Source organism: Coptis chinensis, chromosome 8, assembly GCF_015680905.1.
Source record: "Coptis chinensis isolate HL-2020 chromosome 8, ASM1568090v1, whole genome shotgun sequence".
Classification (NCBI taxonomy): domain Eukaryota; kingdom Viridiplantae; phylum Streptophyta; class Magnoliopsida; order Ranunculales; family Ranunculaceae; genus Coptis; species Coptis chinensis.
The window spans coordinates 24,882,137-24,899,554 of NC_141463.1; the positions used below are offsets into that span (position 1 = coordinate 24,882,137).

The window sequence follows — 17,418 nt, forward strand, 5'->3', positions numbered from 1 at the left end:
GAGAGTACACCTTGATCAATTCACACAGTTCTTAAATAATCTAATCTCGCTAGTCCATCGGTTTTAGTATATGTTTGTCTCCACAGAAAATGGGATCCAATGGGTATTGCAGCTCTTCCAGGTTGGTTTGCAACTCTGTATTTCTTTAACCAGATTTCTATTAGTTTGCTCAATGCTTATCAACCCGAGATGCTTTTTAGGCGGCTTTCCCACGGAGAAGATTAGGTTTTTTTTTAAATTACTGTAGCGCTTTTGATTATGGCGAGTGTATATAGGAGAGAATCTAGTGTCAGGTTGCAACATGAATCACTTACATCAGTGTTACCAGTCATGATTTTCTTGGAAGTAAAGTGCAAATGGATGTAGTTTCTTAAAATAACCTTAGCTCCATCAGATGTGTGAATGGGTGCAAATGCATCTGCCGCCGCCTATATGTACAACTGAAATGTTACCCAAAGAAAAACTTAATTAGCAGACTCCAGACTTTAGGTCATTGTTTTATGTATTTTCCTATAGTTTTTTAAATTTAAGTCTTAACAAGATCTAGGATTTTCAGCTTGTTGTATCATGCTATGTTATCACATCTTTCACATTATTACATGATTACCTGTGTTACATGGATACACCATATTTTAAAAATAATTCTTGTCGGATGCGTGTCCTTGTCGGACATGACCCGACACATTTTGTATGTGATATACATCAGGTTTTTAGATTTTTCCGTGTCAAACACATTGTATCCGTGTCGGATAAGGACACATGTATCCGTGGGTCAATGTAACTTAGATGATTGCATGATTGTGTTTGAAGTGGTGAGGATCCATACCAATTCTAATCTATTTCCCCCCCTAAATTATGATATATTTACAGTTGTTATTCTAACTCTTGAAACAGGGAATTGAAAGATTGTTTAGTGATTTAGTGAAAGGTCAGTTCCATTTCACAATTCAAGCTCTTGTGATCTATTTGTTTGTTTTACGTGTTCATTACAGCTATCTTTTTTTTATTTGTGCTTTTAGGTTCTTTAGTGGATGTCTACATTAATCAAGAAAAGAATTTTGCTATTGTTGAATTGAGATCTAGTGAGGAATTAATCGATGCAATCAAACAAGATGGGATATGCTATGAGGTGCCAATTCTCTCCTTTTTTTTTTATTGTGGGAATGATCATATTATTCTTGTAAGCAATATCAATATGATGATTTCTCTGGTTGATAATATTTTTTATAATTTCAGTCAATCTGTTGCTTTTTGGGTGTCTTTTGTTTAATTGTTACCTGAAGTTTGTTGTTGGTGGGTGCACATGTGGGTAAATGTGGTTTTCGTTTTTCCTTTCTTTTGCTGGTTAGTGCTAAGGAAACAATTAATGGACTTGCAGTGTTACATTTTGTAGGTTAGATGGACTTGGATTTACTTAAGTATTGACAAAATTTGGCCTTAACCTTAAAATGAAGAGAAAAGACACAACTCGACTTATGTTGACCTTTCGGCAATGAAGATTTGCTATCTCACTTGACGGAGGCATTATCTTTCCGGTGAAGGTCCGTGATGTGTGAAGAGTTTTGGGTATTAGAATCTTTTTCCCCCTTCATAGGTAGTAGCTAATAAGCTAACGCTGTTGTGGGGGAAAAATATGGCCTCTTCCCCCACTGGCAAAATTATACATGTGGACCAGGACGGATGATTTCCCACTTCTACAGTGAATCTGACTGTGATTTTCCCACTTGCTTGATTCTATTGGACGCCTGGAAAATTGCCTCTATTCAATTTCAATAAAGTGCATAAATTATTTTTCCATCAAAAGTATTCCATTTTTATTCAACTTTAATCGATTACATTGGAGAAAATACCATGATATATGGAAAATTATCTGCCAAACAGAGATATTTGGGAGATTACAACACACTAGTACTGGTTTATGTATGCGCGTTTTTGAATTTTTTAATACTGATTTTTTAGCCTAATTGGGTTTCCTAAATATCGAAGTTTACTGTTTTCCAGTAATTAACAGTAATATTTTGCTTCCATTAATTTTGGCTAATTGCCTTCTTTCATATACGTCACTAAAATGAGAAAGGTAGTACTCATATTGACATGCTCCTTGTGCTACTTCAACTCGATCAACACTGAGGATATTCCCTTTTTTGGGAGGGAACAACCTTAGAGTCCTATTCATTCATGAGAATGGGTGTACCACATAACTCATCTATTCGAGAGTTGCCCCACACGTGATGTTTGCTCACTTGGTGATATCTTATTGTTGTTAAGTTCTTCATTCTAATGTTCTTTTATCAAAGCAGGGTGCCAAATTGAAGATTCGTAGACCTACTGACTACGACCCTTGGTCGGATGCTGTTGTTGGATCACGATCTCCCACTACTGTTAGTTTCACTTAATTGTATTAACTCTTTTATAATTTTTATATAAGCATGCAGACAAGATTTTCAATAAGTACTATATAAATACTTGATATATTTGAATGAAACTGGAATTTTTATGTACAAATCTCTCTAGTTGCAATTCCGTTGGGGTTTATATTCAAATGTCAATGTCTATGCTGTTGACGGCACCATTTTTGAGGGATCCGTTTTGCATACATTTTAGTCTCACCTTTTGTAGACCCTGGTGACCAAGGCAAGGTGCTATAGGGCGTTACGTAATATATATTTTTTTTCATCCTTAAAAGGCGTAGGTCCACTTAACAGTAGCTATACCTTAACTATTATGTCTTCTAAAGGCGTGCTTGTGGTTGTGTCCCAACTGCTGGAGAAATGTCCACTGTGCTGAAATGTGGTTGTAATGATAGAGGGTTATGTAGTTTTGTGTAGGGGTATGTGCGGTTGGGGGGATGGGGCGGGGAATGTGTGCGGTTGGGGGGGGTGGGGCGGGGACTGTGCTTGCAGTTAGGGCTAGGAATGGTATGGGATCAACCCGAATCCGATCCATATCCGAATTCATTTTTATCCGAATTGACCATATCCGAATATAAATTATCCGACCCGAATATCCGAAAACCCGAACTATTTTAACAAGATTCATATTTTGATGCCTAAAAATAATTTATATCTTACATTTATATATGAAAATCATTAAAATAGTGTATTTTTTGTGTGTTTTTAGTGGATATGGATATCCGAAATCCGACCCGAATCCAGATGGATCCGGATATGGTAAAGAGTTTTGAGTGAAAACCCGACCCGAACCCGCTCCATTTCCTGCCCTACTTGCAGTTGACACTTTGTTGGTTGGCATATACGATATTCTTTACCGTCAGAAAATTGATTTCACAATGGGATGTGAAAATCCATCGCCGTTGTTCCAAAGTGGGATTAAATATTTCTCATTGTTGCGAAGGATCTGTTACCTGTTATCTAAGTACTGATTAATCACTTTGTTTTAAATGGAAAAGAAGAAGAGTTCCCAGCAACAAGTAAATTTTGTTTTGCACTTTCTATTTAATCAAAACATAATCCAACAATGGCTTTATATAGCTTTAAAATATGACAGGGTATTAGACAACTTATCAACTACAACACTCATTTTAATTAAGGGACTGGAATTTTCCACGACCACTTTTCACACTTCCCCGGATTGTAAAATGATATGACCAAAATACCCTAACTTTTTGTAAACAACAAAAGTCAACCGTCTCTACCTACTTTTCTCCTTAATACCCCACACCGCCCTTCTCGTTTATAGAGGGTAAACATGAACCACGAAATCGAAAAAAAATGTTTTCCCGCCCTTTTTACCATTTCAATGTAGAAGACAAAAAGACTCACTTTTCCCCATACGAAAGAATTTGGTTTCCATTTTAGTTGATTTTCTCTTGAAGCAACAACATTGAAGTGGTATAGAGTTTGTGATGGATTGAAACTTGGTAAAAGGATAGTGAATTCAAGCTGATGAAAAGGTAAGTCTTTAGTTATTCTTTCAATTTGTGTTTTGGCATTTGAAATCTTTTATTAACCATGTAACCCTCGTTTAAATCAAGTTTTCAATTTTAACCCATTTTCCCCTTCTTGTGTACTTAAAGCATTATAGGCTTGACTATGTTGATTACTTAAAGTAGATAATATGTTGTAGATATTGAGAATTCAATTGTACGGGATTCAATTGCACTATTGATTTTGTTGTATATTATTTTGCCATTGTAAATGCAGTCAAATTGCAGACAAGAAAAACTATTGATAAGTACGTCAAGGATATTATTTGTGTTGTTTATGAAAGAACATGGGCGTTGAAAAGGTGATTGCGTATACAAGCAACCATGAGAATGAAACTGAACAATTTGAAGGGGTAGTTGAGTGTGAAAATCAAGAGCATCATGTACATCGGGAGATGCTTCCGCCACCACCAAAAACGTTTATTAGTCGAGAGGACCTACTTCAGTATGTGCATAAGTATTCTTTTTCCCAAGGATATGCAACAAGCATTAGAGATTCTAAGAAAGATAAATATGTCGAATTGGTCGGAGGAGGAGGCTTATCGACATAGGTCTACCGCAAACGAAGAAATGAGAACAAGCTCTCGTCTTATCAATTGCCCCTTCAAATAAGGGGTAACAAACAAGATGATGGAATGTGGAACTTCGAAAGTTAAAGATGGATCCCATAATCATGAACCATCAAAGGATATGTCCGGGCATCCTTCGTTTAATGTCACATGATGAGTTCTTGAGAGTTAAAGAAATGACAAATCCGGGTATACCACCTCGGCAAATGATTACTTCGCTGCGCAATGCTAATCCAGATATTCTAGCAGTATCTAGAACCATTTACACTGCAAAAGCAAAGATTCGAAAAGATGAGTTAGGAGGTCGCACGCCGATTCAAGCTTTGTTAGAAGACCTTTCGGAAAAAGGGTTTATGCATAACATTAAATGTGATGCAGAAGATCGTTTAACTCATCTATTTTTTTCGCATCCTTTCTCAGTTACATTAAGTAAGAGCTACTCGAATATCTTTGTGATGGATTGCACTTATAAGTCTAACAAATTCAAGATGCCGCTGCTTAACATTATTGGAGTGACAAGTTTTAACACTTCTTTCTATTCAAGTTGTGTTTTCTTGCGGAAAGAGGAAGAAAGAGATTACATTTGGGCTTTAAATATGTTCAAGGAAATGCTAGGTGATACTTGTCAGTCTCTTGTAATTGTAACAGATAGGGAATTGGCATTGATGAACGCTATTCAAGTTGTTTTCCCGACGAGTACACACCTTCTATGTGTTTGGCACATTGAAAAAAATATATTGGCCAACTGTAGGCCACTCTTTGGAGAAGACCAAGATTGGGCTGATTTTTTATCTTTATGGACTAAAGTGATACAATCTCCTACAGAATCGTTGTACCTTGATGCTTGGAAAGAATTTGAGGATGTCTACGCCCATCAAGTTGTCGCTATCAACTACATCAGAAGTACATGGCTTCCTTTAAGAAAGCGGTTTGTGAAGGCATGGACCGACAAGCATTTACACTTTGGCAATCACGTTACTTCTAGAGCGTATATAACGTTAAAGAAATATTTGCAAGTTTCTCGGTGATCTTCGTGTGGCGACCGCGTAAAATTAGTCTTGCCATTGAGAATAATTTTAGAGAAATCAAGACTCGGCTTGCAAGTGAAAAGATCCGAATCCCTCATTTTATTTTTGTCCCTTTTTTAAAGAACTATTTCGTTTATGTCGGTATTTGCATTGGACAAGCTTTTGAAGCAAAGACAAATCAGTTTCAAGTGGGGCTTACATTACCTCCATGTACGTGTCATTTTTTCGCCTCTATGGGTCTTCCTTGTGCACACATGATGAGAAGTATGAACAATGAGTTGCCTTTTACTTACATACACCAAAATGGAGAATCGATGGCGGTCGTTTGAACTCATGCCGCACAATCAAGAGAACCAACTCAAAGCACTATTTCAGGATTTAGAAAGTAAATATGAGCGAAGGCCTATAAGCCAAAGGGAAGCTGCAGAGAAACAATTGTTTCAAATTATAAAAATCCTACTCCTATAGTATTTGACCCAATTGTTCACCTCATAAAGGACGACCATTGGGAGCCAAGAGAAAGAAAGCAAAGCAATGAACACCATTAGAGACCCTTCAGCATTTGAATTTGTGGAAAGATCGCGAAAGTGTAGCATTTGCAAAGTAGTTGGTCACAACAGCCGAACATGTCCACAAGCAAATTCAAATTCTAATGTTGTTATGCTCAACCTTGCTGAAAGCGAAAGCTCCTCACATGGTGTAGACTTGAACTCATTACCTGGCGACATTGGTTGCTTTATATGACTGAAGAAGCTGGTAAGATTATGTATATATCATCTCTTCAAAAATTTACATCACATCAAGTTAGACTTGCGATTATATGTCGCTCTTGACTTGGTAATATTGTCTGATTGTCGCTAAACTTAACTACGTTTTCTTGTTGTTCGTGTGTGTTTCTAAGCAGGGTGCATTTGGGATTATGGCCTGCAACTAAAGTTTGGTTATTACATTGATTTTTTTGCGTGCCGAATTGTTGAACATGGAGGAACTTGCAACATAAAGGTGTGGGGTCTCTGGATGGGTTTTAGGTGCTTGATCATGGTTTGATATATAAGTTTTGAGAAGGGGATGAATGTGTATGGACTGGGCACTTACAGGATGTTTTCATCTGTGTCCTGCATGGTGCATTTTTTTTTTGGGTAAACCTGCATATTGGCATAGGGATCCCTTAGCATATCGGTTGCTCCATGACTGTTGCTATGTTTTTTGGGTAAAAATTCAGTTGCTACTTGATTTTATGAAGAACAAGATATATAATTAAATCGAATCTAAATTGAATGTTCCATTTGAATCGACTCAGTTATTTTCAATTGCTTCGACTAGTGTATTATTTACAAGTTAGAGCAAATGTTGTTGCTAAATTGTACCATTTGCAAAAACTCTCGCAATATTCGAGCTGTATACAGGTGTGTTTAGGACAAACTCTTATATGAGTTTTCTGGAAGTGAACCACGTACTACAGCGCTTTCACCTTTCACCAGGTACAGCAAAAAGCAAGGTCTTTTGGGCACGTACACAGCATACAAAAAAACCATCCTGTAAGCTAAAATGGCATTTTGGGGTGTTAAGTAAGAAGGTGGGCAGAGAAACAGCTGGCTTTTTGGTGTCTGACGGTTTGCAAAAAGGTGAGGGCATTTTGGTCAAGTCAGTTCACAATCCGGGGAAGTGTGAAAAATGAGCGTGGAAAATTTCAATCCCTTAATTAAAGACTTCTCATTCTTCTACATATTATTATTTTTTCATCTCTTCCCAACTCAACTCTTTGACTTCTCCAAATGTGGTTTAGTTTTCCAACATTACTGCTAACTGAGATTTTTGAGGCTAACATCATGTATGTGTGTTGGTGTGGTACACGACTTCCCAACCTAGAGTACCTAGGTCCTTATTGAACTGGGGTTCTTTCCAATCTTGAGTTGTTGCAACTCTTTGAGAGTGGAGAGTATTAGAAATCTAAACTATTATAAAAATCACGACTCTTATCTAGTTAAAAAAATATTTTTTTATGTAATTCTAAATCTCTTCAACTTTACTATTTTGCCCCTATGTATTTTTTAAATACCAATAATAGTTTCTATAATATATAATAATAATAGTTGAAATAGAAAGATAAATATGGAACTAAAAAAAATATAAATCATCACCAACTGGGTTATTACTAATATGGTGTTATTCCAAACGTGCTTCGCACGTGCATGACACTAGTTTATATATATAGAAAATTAGTCTAGAGGAGTTAGTTATAAATATTTAGTAGTCCTAAGACTCCTTTTAAATTTGTTTAGAATTTAATACCCCAATTTTGACCAGAATATGAAACTAACCACCTGTTATCCAACTTTATCAGGAATAGACGAAAATATCTTCATTTGGAAACAAACATAACCGACTATCTACCCAGTAATATAGTGAGATACAAAACAAAAAATTCACTTATAACTACCTGCCTTCACATTTAAAAATGCATATAATGAAAAGAGGACATCTAGGGTGCATCAGAGTGTATGAGTGCGCAAGAATGAGAGCCCTTTACACTAATCTTGTGCCTATATGAGTGGCCCGGATGTTATAACGAAAGTACACCCTACGCACACTAGCTTTTCGGTAATGAAAAAACTAAAAATATTATGCCTCCAATATTTTGTGGAGGCATTTGACACTAGTCGTTAAGTCTAAACTCCAAACCACTAGACACTAAACCCAAAATCATTATAAACTAGACTCTAAGCCTAAACCCTAAATCTTAAGACACTAAACCATAACCCCTATAAACTAGACCCTAAGCCTAAAGCCTAAACCTTAAGACACTAAACCATAATTCCTATATCCTAAATTTATAAACATTAAACCCTAAACCAACCCGTTTCATTTAATAGTAGTTAATCAAACCCACAAAATAAACAATTAAATACATTTTGTATCTGCATTTTAAAATGCGTAGTGTGTATGCATTTTAAAATATATAAGTTTATAACGTAGTGCATTTGCATTTTAAAATATATAAGTTTATAACGTAGTGCATCTGCATTTTAAAATATATAAGTTTATAACATGATGCATCTGCATTTTAAAATGTATAAGTTTATAACGTCCATATTCGGATGAAAACAGGTAGTGTCAAATTTAACTTTTGGAGCAATACACGGTACTTTTTGCTAAATTCTATTCAAACCCAAAATCTACTATTTTTGTTCTAGTAGTTATTTTATCTAAAAGTAGTTATCTTATTCAATTTTATTCTGGTAGTTATCTTATCAACAAGTAGTTATCTTGGAAGGGTGAAAAAGAGAATAATTTATATTAAAAAATAATAGGTGGCACCTGGTCTCGAGTCAAAAGCTTATATTCTAAAGATTTTCTATAAAAAAACACTTATGGCGGATAAAAACAATATAGGGGTATTAAAACCCAAAAAAACTATGGATAGGGCTTTTGAGTTGTTTTTTTTTTAAATGAGACTCTCTAGCCCAATTTCTTGTTTATATATATGGAGAGGCTTACGGGAGATGGGCATTTTAGCCGATGATGTGGTGTTCGTGTCTCTTTGTAATTTTTGTCTTTTTCATTTCTCTTATAAAAGTTTGTTTGTTTTTTTTTCGATAATTGAAGTGTTGGTAGTATACCTACCTTCATGAAGACCATGCACCACTTTGAAGAACAACTCCTTTTATGCCTTATTTTTGGCCTTATAATTTTTTGAGGATATCTAGACGTATTATTTCGCTGTTTTAGACAATTAAATTTATGGTTGTCATTTATTTTCTTATCTGTACGGTCAAAATTTTGACTACAGACTTGCGCATACAAATTACTCTTACAAGTATATACATATGTTGTTGGAATTCACGATAATATCTATTTTCCATTCGTGCAAAGAGTGTGAACAGTGTTAAAGTTAATACATCTTAAAGAGTTCTTTGTTGGATACTTGGATGTCACCCACAATATTACATTGGTTTTGAGTCGCATAAGTGGGGTTCATAAATCTCTATGATCGATCCCTTGGGTGTGAATTTCCTTAAGGTGGGATTATCTCAACTTTAGTGTCAGAATTGTCTTTTGGAGCACAAAGTGGGTGTCTCCAACTTAGGATCTCCTGTACTGTGAACCCTTTTAAATTGCAACTCTGGTTAGATTTTAAGAGTTGAGTGAATCTGTGTGCTTCAAGCTCGAAAAAACGTCATTTTGCAACGTTTTGTCGTTTTCTGTTTAAATGCATTACTCTAGGAATTGTTTCAAAATGTAGTTACTCTACTATTAATAGAAACCTGTGATTCCAGGAAGAACGATTGGGAATGTCAAACCATTGCTGTTAGTTATAGTCTGTATGCCTACATGTAAAGGTGGCCTTGGGCCTTCCTTCTTTTGTATTTTCACAAGGGGATTTGTCCCTCAAATCAACCTTTTGCGTATTGGTGCAAGTGGATACCCGGATTATTTTTTTTCGGTCATGAACTTCTAGACTGTCTTTTAAATTACTAGTTGGTATGTTTCCCATAACAGGGTTCATGAATCATGGTATCTTTTATTGTTGCCTTGTTGACATTACCCCAGCACCACTTGCTTGACAAAAAAAAAAAAATTCAACTTATCTCAAACTCATCTTCTCCAACTCGATCAGCAAAAGCCCCGAGAATTAAATTCAACTGTTGAAAGAAAGAAAGAAGGTTAAAAGGGTAGGTCTGGTATTGTAAAGAGTCACTAATGACTGTTGGAGGACTGTATTAAGTTATAACCCATAGAAAATAGTGAAAATGGGGGTTTCTAGTCCAATTTCATGTAGCTGGAACCAACTCTGAATCGGCCAAAACATACAATGGCGTCCATCGTTTAGGCTCATTGAATAAAAGTTATAAAGCTGAAAAAAAAAAAATCCCCAACTATTGGTGTATGGTGTAGTTCCGTAAGTTGTTTTTTTTCTCCATCATTGTATAACTGGTAAGAACTAAGAAGCTAAACTAATTTGATGTCTATAAGTGATAGTTTGTTCGGTAGACTGTCTGGAAAAAATTTAAAGATCAAGATATGTTGAATTTAGAATCGTCAGACCCAGTAAGGGAGTACCTGAACCGAACCGAGCTGAGGAATTCAGTTAATGAAGATATAGGTGAGGATGGTTTAAAATGCTAGATATACTGAAAACTTATGCAGCTAATTCAGTGCTAAGTCTGTAAGTGATTATCGACGTATTAAATGTTGTCCGTTTAAAAGTGCTCTTATGCAGCACTTCGATAGTAAGTAACTAATTACTGGTGACATGCATGAATCATGGCTTGTTTCTGTTTATTCTTCTCGTTGATCGAACTCATTTTCTTCCAGAATGCTTCCATCTTCCTGTTTTTGAGGTTGACTACCACTAGCATTAGTTTGTACTATAGTGGTTTGTTAATATCAGCATCATTTTATTCCAATTATTTTGATGCATATTTTTTTAAGCCTATTAGGAAACTTCACTGTTTATAAGCTAAAGTGCCTTCTTGCCTTTTTTTCTTGCCTTTTCTTACTGTGACATGGGGCAATCTGACACATTGTTTTGTGGAATTGATTTTGTAGGGTTGTGGGTTGGGAAAAAGATGGGCGTGAGCGTAATATATTCTAATATTTTTATGAAGAGAAAGCAATGTTTAAGGCCTATGACACAGATAGAGGATGGGAAATATGCCTTAAAGTCTATGAAGAGCTTGATGTCTAGGACAACAGAGAAGCTCTTACAGAATCTATGGTTACTAATATAGATTTGTGGGCAAAATTATTCTTTGATGCCTCCTTTGCTAAACTGAAGGAGTTATATTCCAGATTCCAGATTTGATGCAACTAGTGTAGAACAAGCTGAATTTTGGGCTGCTTGTTTATATTCCAGATTCCAGATTTGATGCAACTAGTGTAGAACAAGCTGAATTTTGGGCTGTTTGTTGGGATTGGTTGGCACATGAGTTTGAGTTATAGAGCATCTCTAGGTGGTGGTAGTATCACCGGCAGATTTGCCTCCAAAATTTTGAGAAAACTTTCCTCAAAATCTAACCAACTCTAGGTGGCCGCAAATTTCACCCCGCACGCTATTGGTATTGTCACACCCCATTGGTATTATTACGTGACCATTCCCAATGTTGGCCCAAGTTGAAAAGAGTAAAAAAAAAAAAAACCCAAAATGTCGCGCTAAATTGAAAAAGTAAACGAAAAAACCCACGTGACATTTGCAATGGCGTGCGATATTACCATTGTTGCACCGCATCCGTATCCGAAATTTCAAATTTGCATCTACAGATGCAGTTAGACAGGTGATATTACTGGATTTGCTTCCACTTAGAATTGGATTTGAGTTTTGGAAACAAATTTGGAAGTGATACTAACTCTTTTTGGGTTCACACCTACTGGGCCTTGGATCGAACAAGTGTTTTGATCCTATTTAGCAAAGCCCGAGCCCATTTGAGATTGTTGGAGCCGCCCAAGTGAGTGACTAGTAAGAAAAAAAAAAAAGAAAAGATGCCTTCGCTTCAAACCGCTTTGCCACCGGAACTTGCAAATAATGCTATCAGAGTAAGTCATAATATTTTTTTTTTATTAATAAAATTAATTTTGACATAATGTTTTATTTTTATTGTAGCTATATCGTGAATGTCTCAGAAGGGCTCGGTTTGTTGGTCATCAGGTAATATTTGTTAAACCAAAATCTCTAGTGTATTATTATTAATAGTAGAATTCATGTGTAAGATCAACTTTATTATATTATATAACATCGCCAAGGTAGCGGAAGCCCTTCAATAGCCAATAGCCAATAGCCCTCACCTCTTTTTAAAGAAAAATAGAAATATGAATAAAAGTTATTGGGGCCTTCAGTTTCACTTATCAAACTTTATAGCGCAGGTTTGTTTTTTTCTAGTTTTGAATGAGTTGGAGAAGAGCCTTGAGGCATAGGTATGTCATGAGCCTTTTCAACAAACAAATTGGCTAGAGCCTCAGTGCATTTTTTTCGTCTATGATGATTGAGGCACACTTCGAGGCATTAGCCTTTTGGGGAATTTTGAAACCGTTGTTATGACATACTCATATATTCTTTGGATGGAAAAACATAGTTTTGACTTGGTTCACATGATATATTTGCGGTTTGTAATATGACAGTATATGTCATGTTTCTTGGCTAGTATATCCGTTGAATCTAACGTCCCTAGTAAGAACCAAATAGTCGAGAGCTACATATAAATAACACAGTACCAGTGATGACAGAAATACGAAAGAGATAGGGGTGGTCTAGCCGTTTACTTTTTCAAGTTTGCTGATGCTCTTCAAGTCCGCCTGTAAAATGGTTGTGGAATCCTTAATTTATGTATAGAATTTTTTACTTATTTCCTCCTATATTGGAATGCTTTTGGACTGGTTCTGATCGGAATCTATGATCCTAGCATTAGATATATTTTGCAATCTTTGGAAGGTTAGGAGATACAAATGACCTGATCTCCTTTGGGACTTCTGTGCTGCATCTGGTGAGAATCATAACACAATCAAATTTTCTCATGAATGGGAGTGAGTGTGCTCGAGCGACTAGAAGTATTCTGGGCTTTGCAAACAATGTGCCCATAACTTGCACAAACTGTTAATGGCATGAATTTTTTTGTTGGGCCAATTGCCAAGATAATCTACTCGTGCAGGTTGCATAGGTTCTGAATTTGAGGTCAATTGATAGCTTAATTGCATAGTTTTCTTAAGAAAATTTTCTTGTGCTGGGTTTAATCCTTTTCTCTTATTAGTTAAATTGGTAGAAACATTAGAGTTTGCCTACATGTAATGTTGTGTTCATGGCATAGGTCCTGAATTTGAGGAATGAATCGAGGAATGTGGTGAATTTTCACTTTAGAATGATTGTTGGAGTTTGTTCCATTATCACTAAATTTGAGAAACTAAGAGGGTAAAACACTAAAAGCCTGGGAGCATCAACGTGTTTTCAAAAATTGAAATATAAAAAGATGTAATCTTGTTGGACCATGTTTACTTGTTGATCGCTGAAAGTTGAGGATATTAAGGGACCGGAAATTTTTGAGGTTGAGAAGCTACTCAAGTTGCTGCTGTATCAGTTGGAAAGGTTGACGTTTTTTTAGAAGAAGGTGGAAGAAAGGAAATTCATTACAGGACTAATTACGTTACAAGACTTTGCATAGCTATTGTGGAAAATGAAGCATTAATTCCAACGCTTGTTAGTTTAATACTCATATTCATATATCTATATGTGGAAATAGGATCTTGAGGGGTATTGTTTCCAATATTACTTGTAGGAAAGCGTTGGCTATGGAATGACTTTGAGGATGATGAGATTTTAGTGCTCTGAAAGTACCAAAGAGTCGCAGTCCTGCAATGGGGCCGAAGCAATTCATTAGGAAGAACAGAAATTACATGCAATCAAGTGCTTTCGCGAAAGCTAATTGAACCGGATCATACAAATCAAAGGGAAAATCCTTAGTGTTATTCCATTTGTACTTGGAAGTACTTGGTTTTCACCGAAGTGATAACGAACCAACATTATATGTGAAGGTAATAGGTACTGACCTTTTCATTATTTGTGTTTATATGGATGATATCATTTACACTGGATCTTCTAGTACTCTCATCAAAGAATTTAAGGAGAATATGATGCGAGAGTTTGATGTGTCAGATTTGGGCTTATCGCATTATTTTCTTGGTCTGCAAGTTTGGCAAACTGATGATAGTATATTTATGATTTACTTAAGAAGTTTAATATGCTGAATTGTAAGACCTCTTCTACACCCATGAATGCTAGTGAGAAGCTATCGATGAATGATGGAACTGTGAAGGCTAATGAAAGGTTATTTAGATGTATTGTTGGTGGTTTGATGTATTTGACAAATTCCCGTCCGGATATCATGTCTCCTGTCAGCTTAGTTTGAAGGTTCATGCACAGTTCTTCTATTCATCATCTTGGAGCTGCAAAGCGAATTTTGCGCCACATCCAAGGGACTGGTCATTGTGAAATTTGGTATAAACCAGTTTCTGATTTTAGTCTGCTTGGTTATACTGATAGCGATTGGGCTGGTTTTGTAGACGACAGGAAGAGTATGGATTTGTTTTTAGCCTTGGTTCGGGACCAATCTCATGGTGTTCAAAGAACCAAGACACTGTTGAAATGTCGTCATCTGATGCTCAATATGTTACAGCTTTATCAGAAGCTGTCAGGCTACTAGGATGCGAAGGTTTTTAGAAAATGTGCACCAGACTCAGAGATGCTACCGTAATCTACTGTGACAGCAAGTCAGCGATTTCAATGACCAAGTTGCAGATGGGTTTACTAAGGTTCTTTAATTTCGCAAGTTTGTGAAGTTCAGATCCTGTCTTGGTGTTTCTTATATTTGCAATTTTGCATCATGGGGGAGGGATGAGATATGATACAAATACATACGCTATGTTATTGTCTAGTGTTTAGGCTGGGTCGTACAGCCATGTGTCCCTCTTTAGTTTAATGTGTTGACTCAGTTGTAGATCTCATTGTGAAAAGGCCTATTGCTGCGTGGTTAGAGTAGTTAGTGTGTCTCGGTGTATGGGTTCAGGTACTAAGATAACGGGAGTGCCCACTATGCTTGTTCAGTTAATAGAAGTTCATTTTGGTTGTAGAGAACTAAGTTTCTCTGTTATGTCAGACTGTGCATGCATTTTGAAGATCTTTGATTAATAAATGTATTGTGTTGTTCTCCATTCTCATCTTTCTATTCCAACAATTTTGTGGTTTCATTTTCTTACTTTCCATATTAGTTGGCTTTATACAAAGTTGGAGTTCCTTGGCTTGCATGGACTCATAAATTCCTTGAGTTGATATGTTTTGATCAGCATCAAACTATCATCTAGCTTTCCATTTTTATGTACGTAGTCACAAATATTATCAGTTACTCATTCAATTTTCTATTAACTTATGTAAACTATTCAGCAAATTGAGTGATGACGTTGTTTTCAAAATATGTAGCAACACAATACGGAGCTTGTAGTGGATATGGTGAGGCAGCAATTTAAGAAACACATGCACGAGACAGATCCAGAGAAGATCCAGAAATTGAAGGATGAGTAAGTCCCAGTTACTTTGTTATGAGTCACATTGTTTTATTTTGCATCTATACTGGTTCCTGATACCTGCGCCCGACGTGCAGCTTTTAATGATTAACGCAGAAATTAATTGTGGTACTTTTTCTGAATGTTTGTTTCTTTCCTTGCAGTGCTGCAAGAGGACTTATAAATCACATACTACATGAATCTGAGAAGATGTCTGGTCGCAAATTCAGCAATAATTCTTAATACCTGTTTTAGACTACTGATTATAGTGCACTTCCCTTCTGGAGCATTTGGTGATTTTTTGTTACTTTTTTCTCCATGTATTAAACTAATAATGACTGTCATGAGTCGCTTACATGGAGATTTTAAATTCCGTTATTTAATTGTAATTCCACCTTGTGGCACTGGCAATGGACAGACTTGTTTTACATGGATCGAAAAGTCTGAACTTGACAATGAACACTAGGGTTGAAGGACTTGCATCTTTTCCTTTAATGAATTCTTGTAAGATTCGACTAGCAGTGAACTTAATCAACAAGGTGCTTTATATATCTACATGTACTCTCTGGGCATAGAGGTTCGTTGTTTCAGAGGGTTCAGTTTCGAGAGGATTAGTGAGCATTCATTGATTATTAGTCCGTTATTGTTAGATGTGAGTTTATGTTCGATGATGAGCGTATGTTATATGCTTATATCGGGCAGTCTTTGCTTTATATGACTATTACTTACCTGAACCAAGCACAAGCTTATCTTATTTGATTAATATTGTTGACTTGTCTCTGTTTTTGTGTCCCTGGGTGTCTTTCTGTGCAATATGTGCGCAGAACTTCATTTCCAACTACCCGAAAGAGTTACCATTTTAAAGGACTGCCTTCTTACTGGTTCACTTTGTAGGAAAAATTCGCTTTGATAGATGTCAGTATGCTAACTTGGGTGGAGAGAATTCGTAAATCATAAGCCATTAGTCGCAATATATAGGGGATAATCCCTTTTAAGTCTGCAGTCAAAGGAAAAAAAACTGCCTGGTTAATATACATTATACACACATTGTGGAGAATTGAAGGAAGGGTTTACTCATCTTAGAGAAAGTTATTCGACAAATTTTTTGTGGCGGACTTGTAGGTATTTACTATTTGGCAACAGGGTAAAGATCCGACAATCCTTTTGGTGTTTGCAGCAGGCTTGGGATAGCATTGAAATGATCTGTACTTCCTAAGTTCTTGGTTGAAGGAATAACTCCCCAACTATCTGATCTGATTTGTCTCTATGAGTTGAATGGGCGCATATGATCCACTGGGAAGTCCGGTAGTTGGGATACAACACAAATGATGTCAATTATGATATTTAGGATGGACCTTTGAGAAAACTTAGAAACTTTTATAGATTTTCTTCATTTGTGTGGAGTCTGAAATCTTCATTTTTCTATCTTTGATTGCCAAGGCCACTTGGTTAAGGCATGAAGACCTTCTATATGGATTATTGTCCTCGAGGATTTAACAATAGTACAATATGTTCAAAGCCAACATTTATTTCAGTACTTCACCACTTCCACAGGAACGTGAAGGGAAAAGAATGGTCATGGTATTCATGGACCACTAATGGATCAGCTGATTAGTGTCTTTCACATAGAATGATAGGCGTACTTTTAAAAAAGCTTCCACTGCAAACAGAGTACTTCCAAAAGTAAGAACCAGGATCCTTGAAATTATTACACAAAGACTGAAAAAAGCCACGGGCAACGGGGCAAGTCAATGGCATGAAAACTACATATTGCAAACACGTACAATTATGTTCAACTTTGAATTGTTTCCGGCCCCAGTTCTTTTGTTTG

At 36.2% G+C, this 17,418-nt stretch overlaps 3 protein-coding genes across 3 annotated transcripts; all 3 read left to right on the forward strand.

Annotated features, from left to right (window-relative positions):
* The first annotated feature begins 8 nt into the window (after positions 1-8).
* On the forward strand, positions 9-2,505 carry LOC147480725 (splicing factor U2af large subunit A-like). Its single transcript, XM_086581174.1, has 4 exons — positions 9-121; positions 895-928; positions 1,020-1,129; positions 2,301-2,505. The coding sequence occupies exons 1-4, from the start codon at positions 71-73 to the stop codon at positions 2,394-2,396; spliced, it is 291 nt and encodes a 96-aa protein (XP_086437300.1). The 5' UTR covers positions 9-70; the 3' UTR covers positions 2,397-2,505.
* A 2,099-nt stretch (positions 2,506-4,604) lies between these two features.
* On the forward strand, positions 4,605-5,543 carry LOC147480726 (protein FAR1-RELATED SEQUENCE 11-like). Its single transcript, XM_086578735.1, has one exon. The coding sequence runs from the start codon at positions 4,605-4,607 to the stop codon at positions 5,541-5,543; it is 939 nt and encodes a 312-aa protein (XP_086434861.1).
* Positions 5,544-11,861: 6,318 nt separating this feature from the next.
* Positions 11,862-16,142, forward strand: EMB2786 (COMPLEX 1 LYR-like protein). The gene is made up of 4 exons (XM_086581175.1): positions 11,862-12,077; positions 12,145-12,189; positions 15,505-15,602; positions 15,752-16,142. Exons 1-4 carry the CDS (start codon positions 12,024-12,026, stop codon positions 15,828-15,830), a joined length of 276 nt encoding a protein of 91 aa, XP_086437301.1. The 5' UTR covers positions 11,862-12,023; the 3' UTR covers positions 15,831-16,142.
* Positions 16,143-17,418: the final 1,276 nt, after the last annotated feature.

Coding starts and splice junctions, on each gene's coding strand:
- LOC147480725 (XM_086581174.1), top strand. CDS start 71: ATGTTTGTCTCCACAGAAAATGGGATCCAATGGGTATTGCAGCTCTTC. Junction 929..1,019: donor GTTTAGTGATTTAGTGAAAG/GTCAGTTCCATT, acceptor TTGTGCTTTTAG/GTTCTTTAGTGGATGTCTAC. Junction 1,130..2,300: donor AAGATGGGATATGCTATGAG/GTGCCAATTCTC, acceptor TTATCAAAGCAG/GGTGCCAAATTGAAGATTCG.
- LOC147480726 (XM_086578735.1), top strand. CDS start 4,605: ATGGATCCCATAATCATGAACCATCAAAGGATATGTCCGGGCATCCTT.
- EMB2786 (XM_086581175.1), top strand. CDS start 12,024: ATGCCTTCGCTTCAAACCGCTTTGCCACCGGAACTTGCAAATAATGCT. Junction 12,078..12,144: donor TTGCAAATAATGCTATCAGA/GTAAGTCATAAT, acceptor TTTTTATTGTAG/CTATATCGTGAATGTCTCAG. Junction 15,603..15,751: donor ATCCAGAAATTGAAGGATGA/GTAAGTCCCAGT, acceptor CTTTCCTTGCAG/TGCTGCAAGAGGACTTATAA.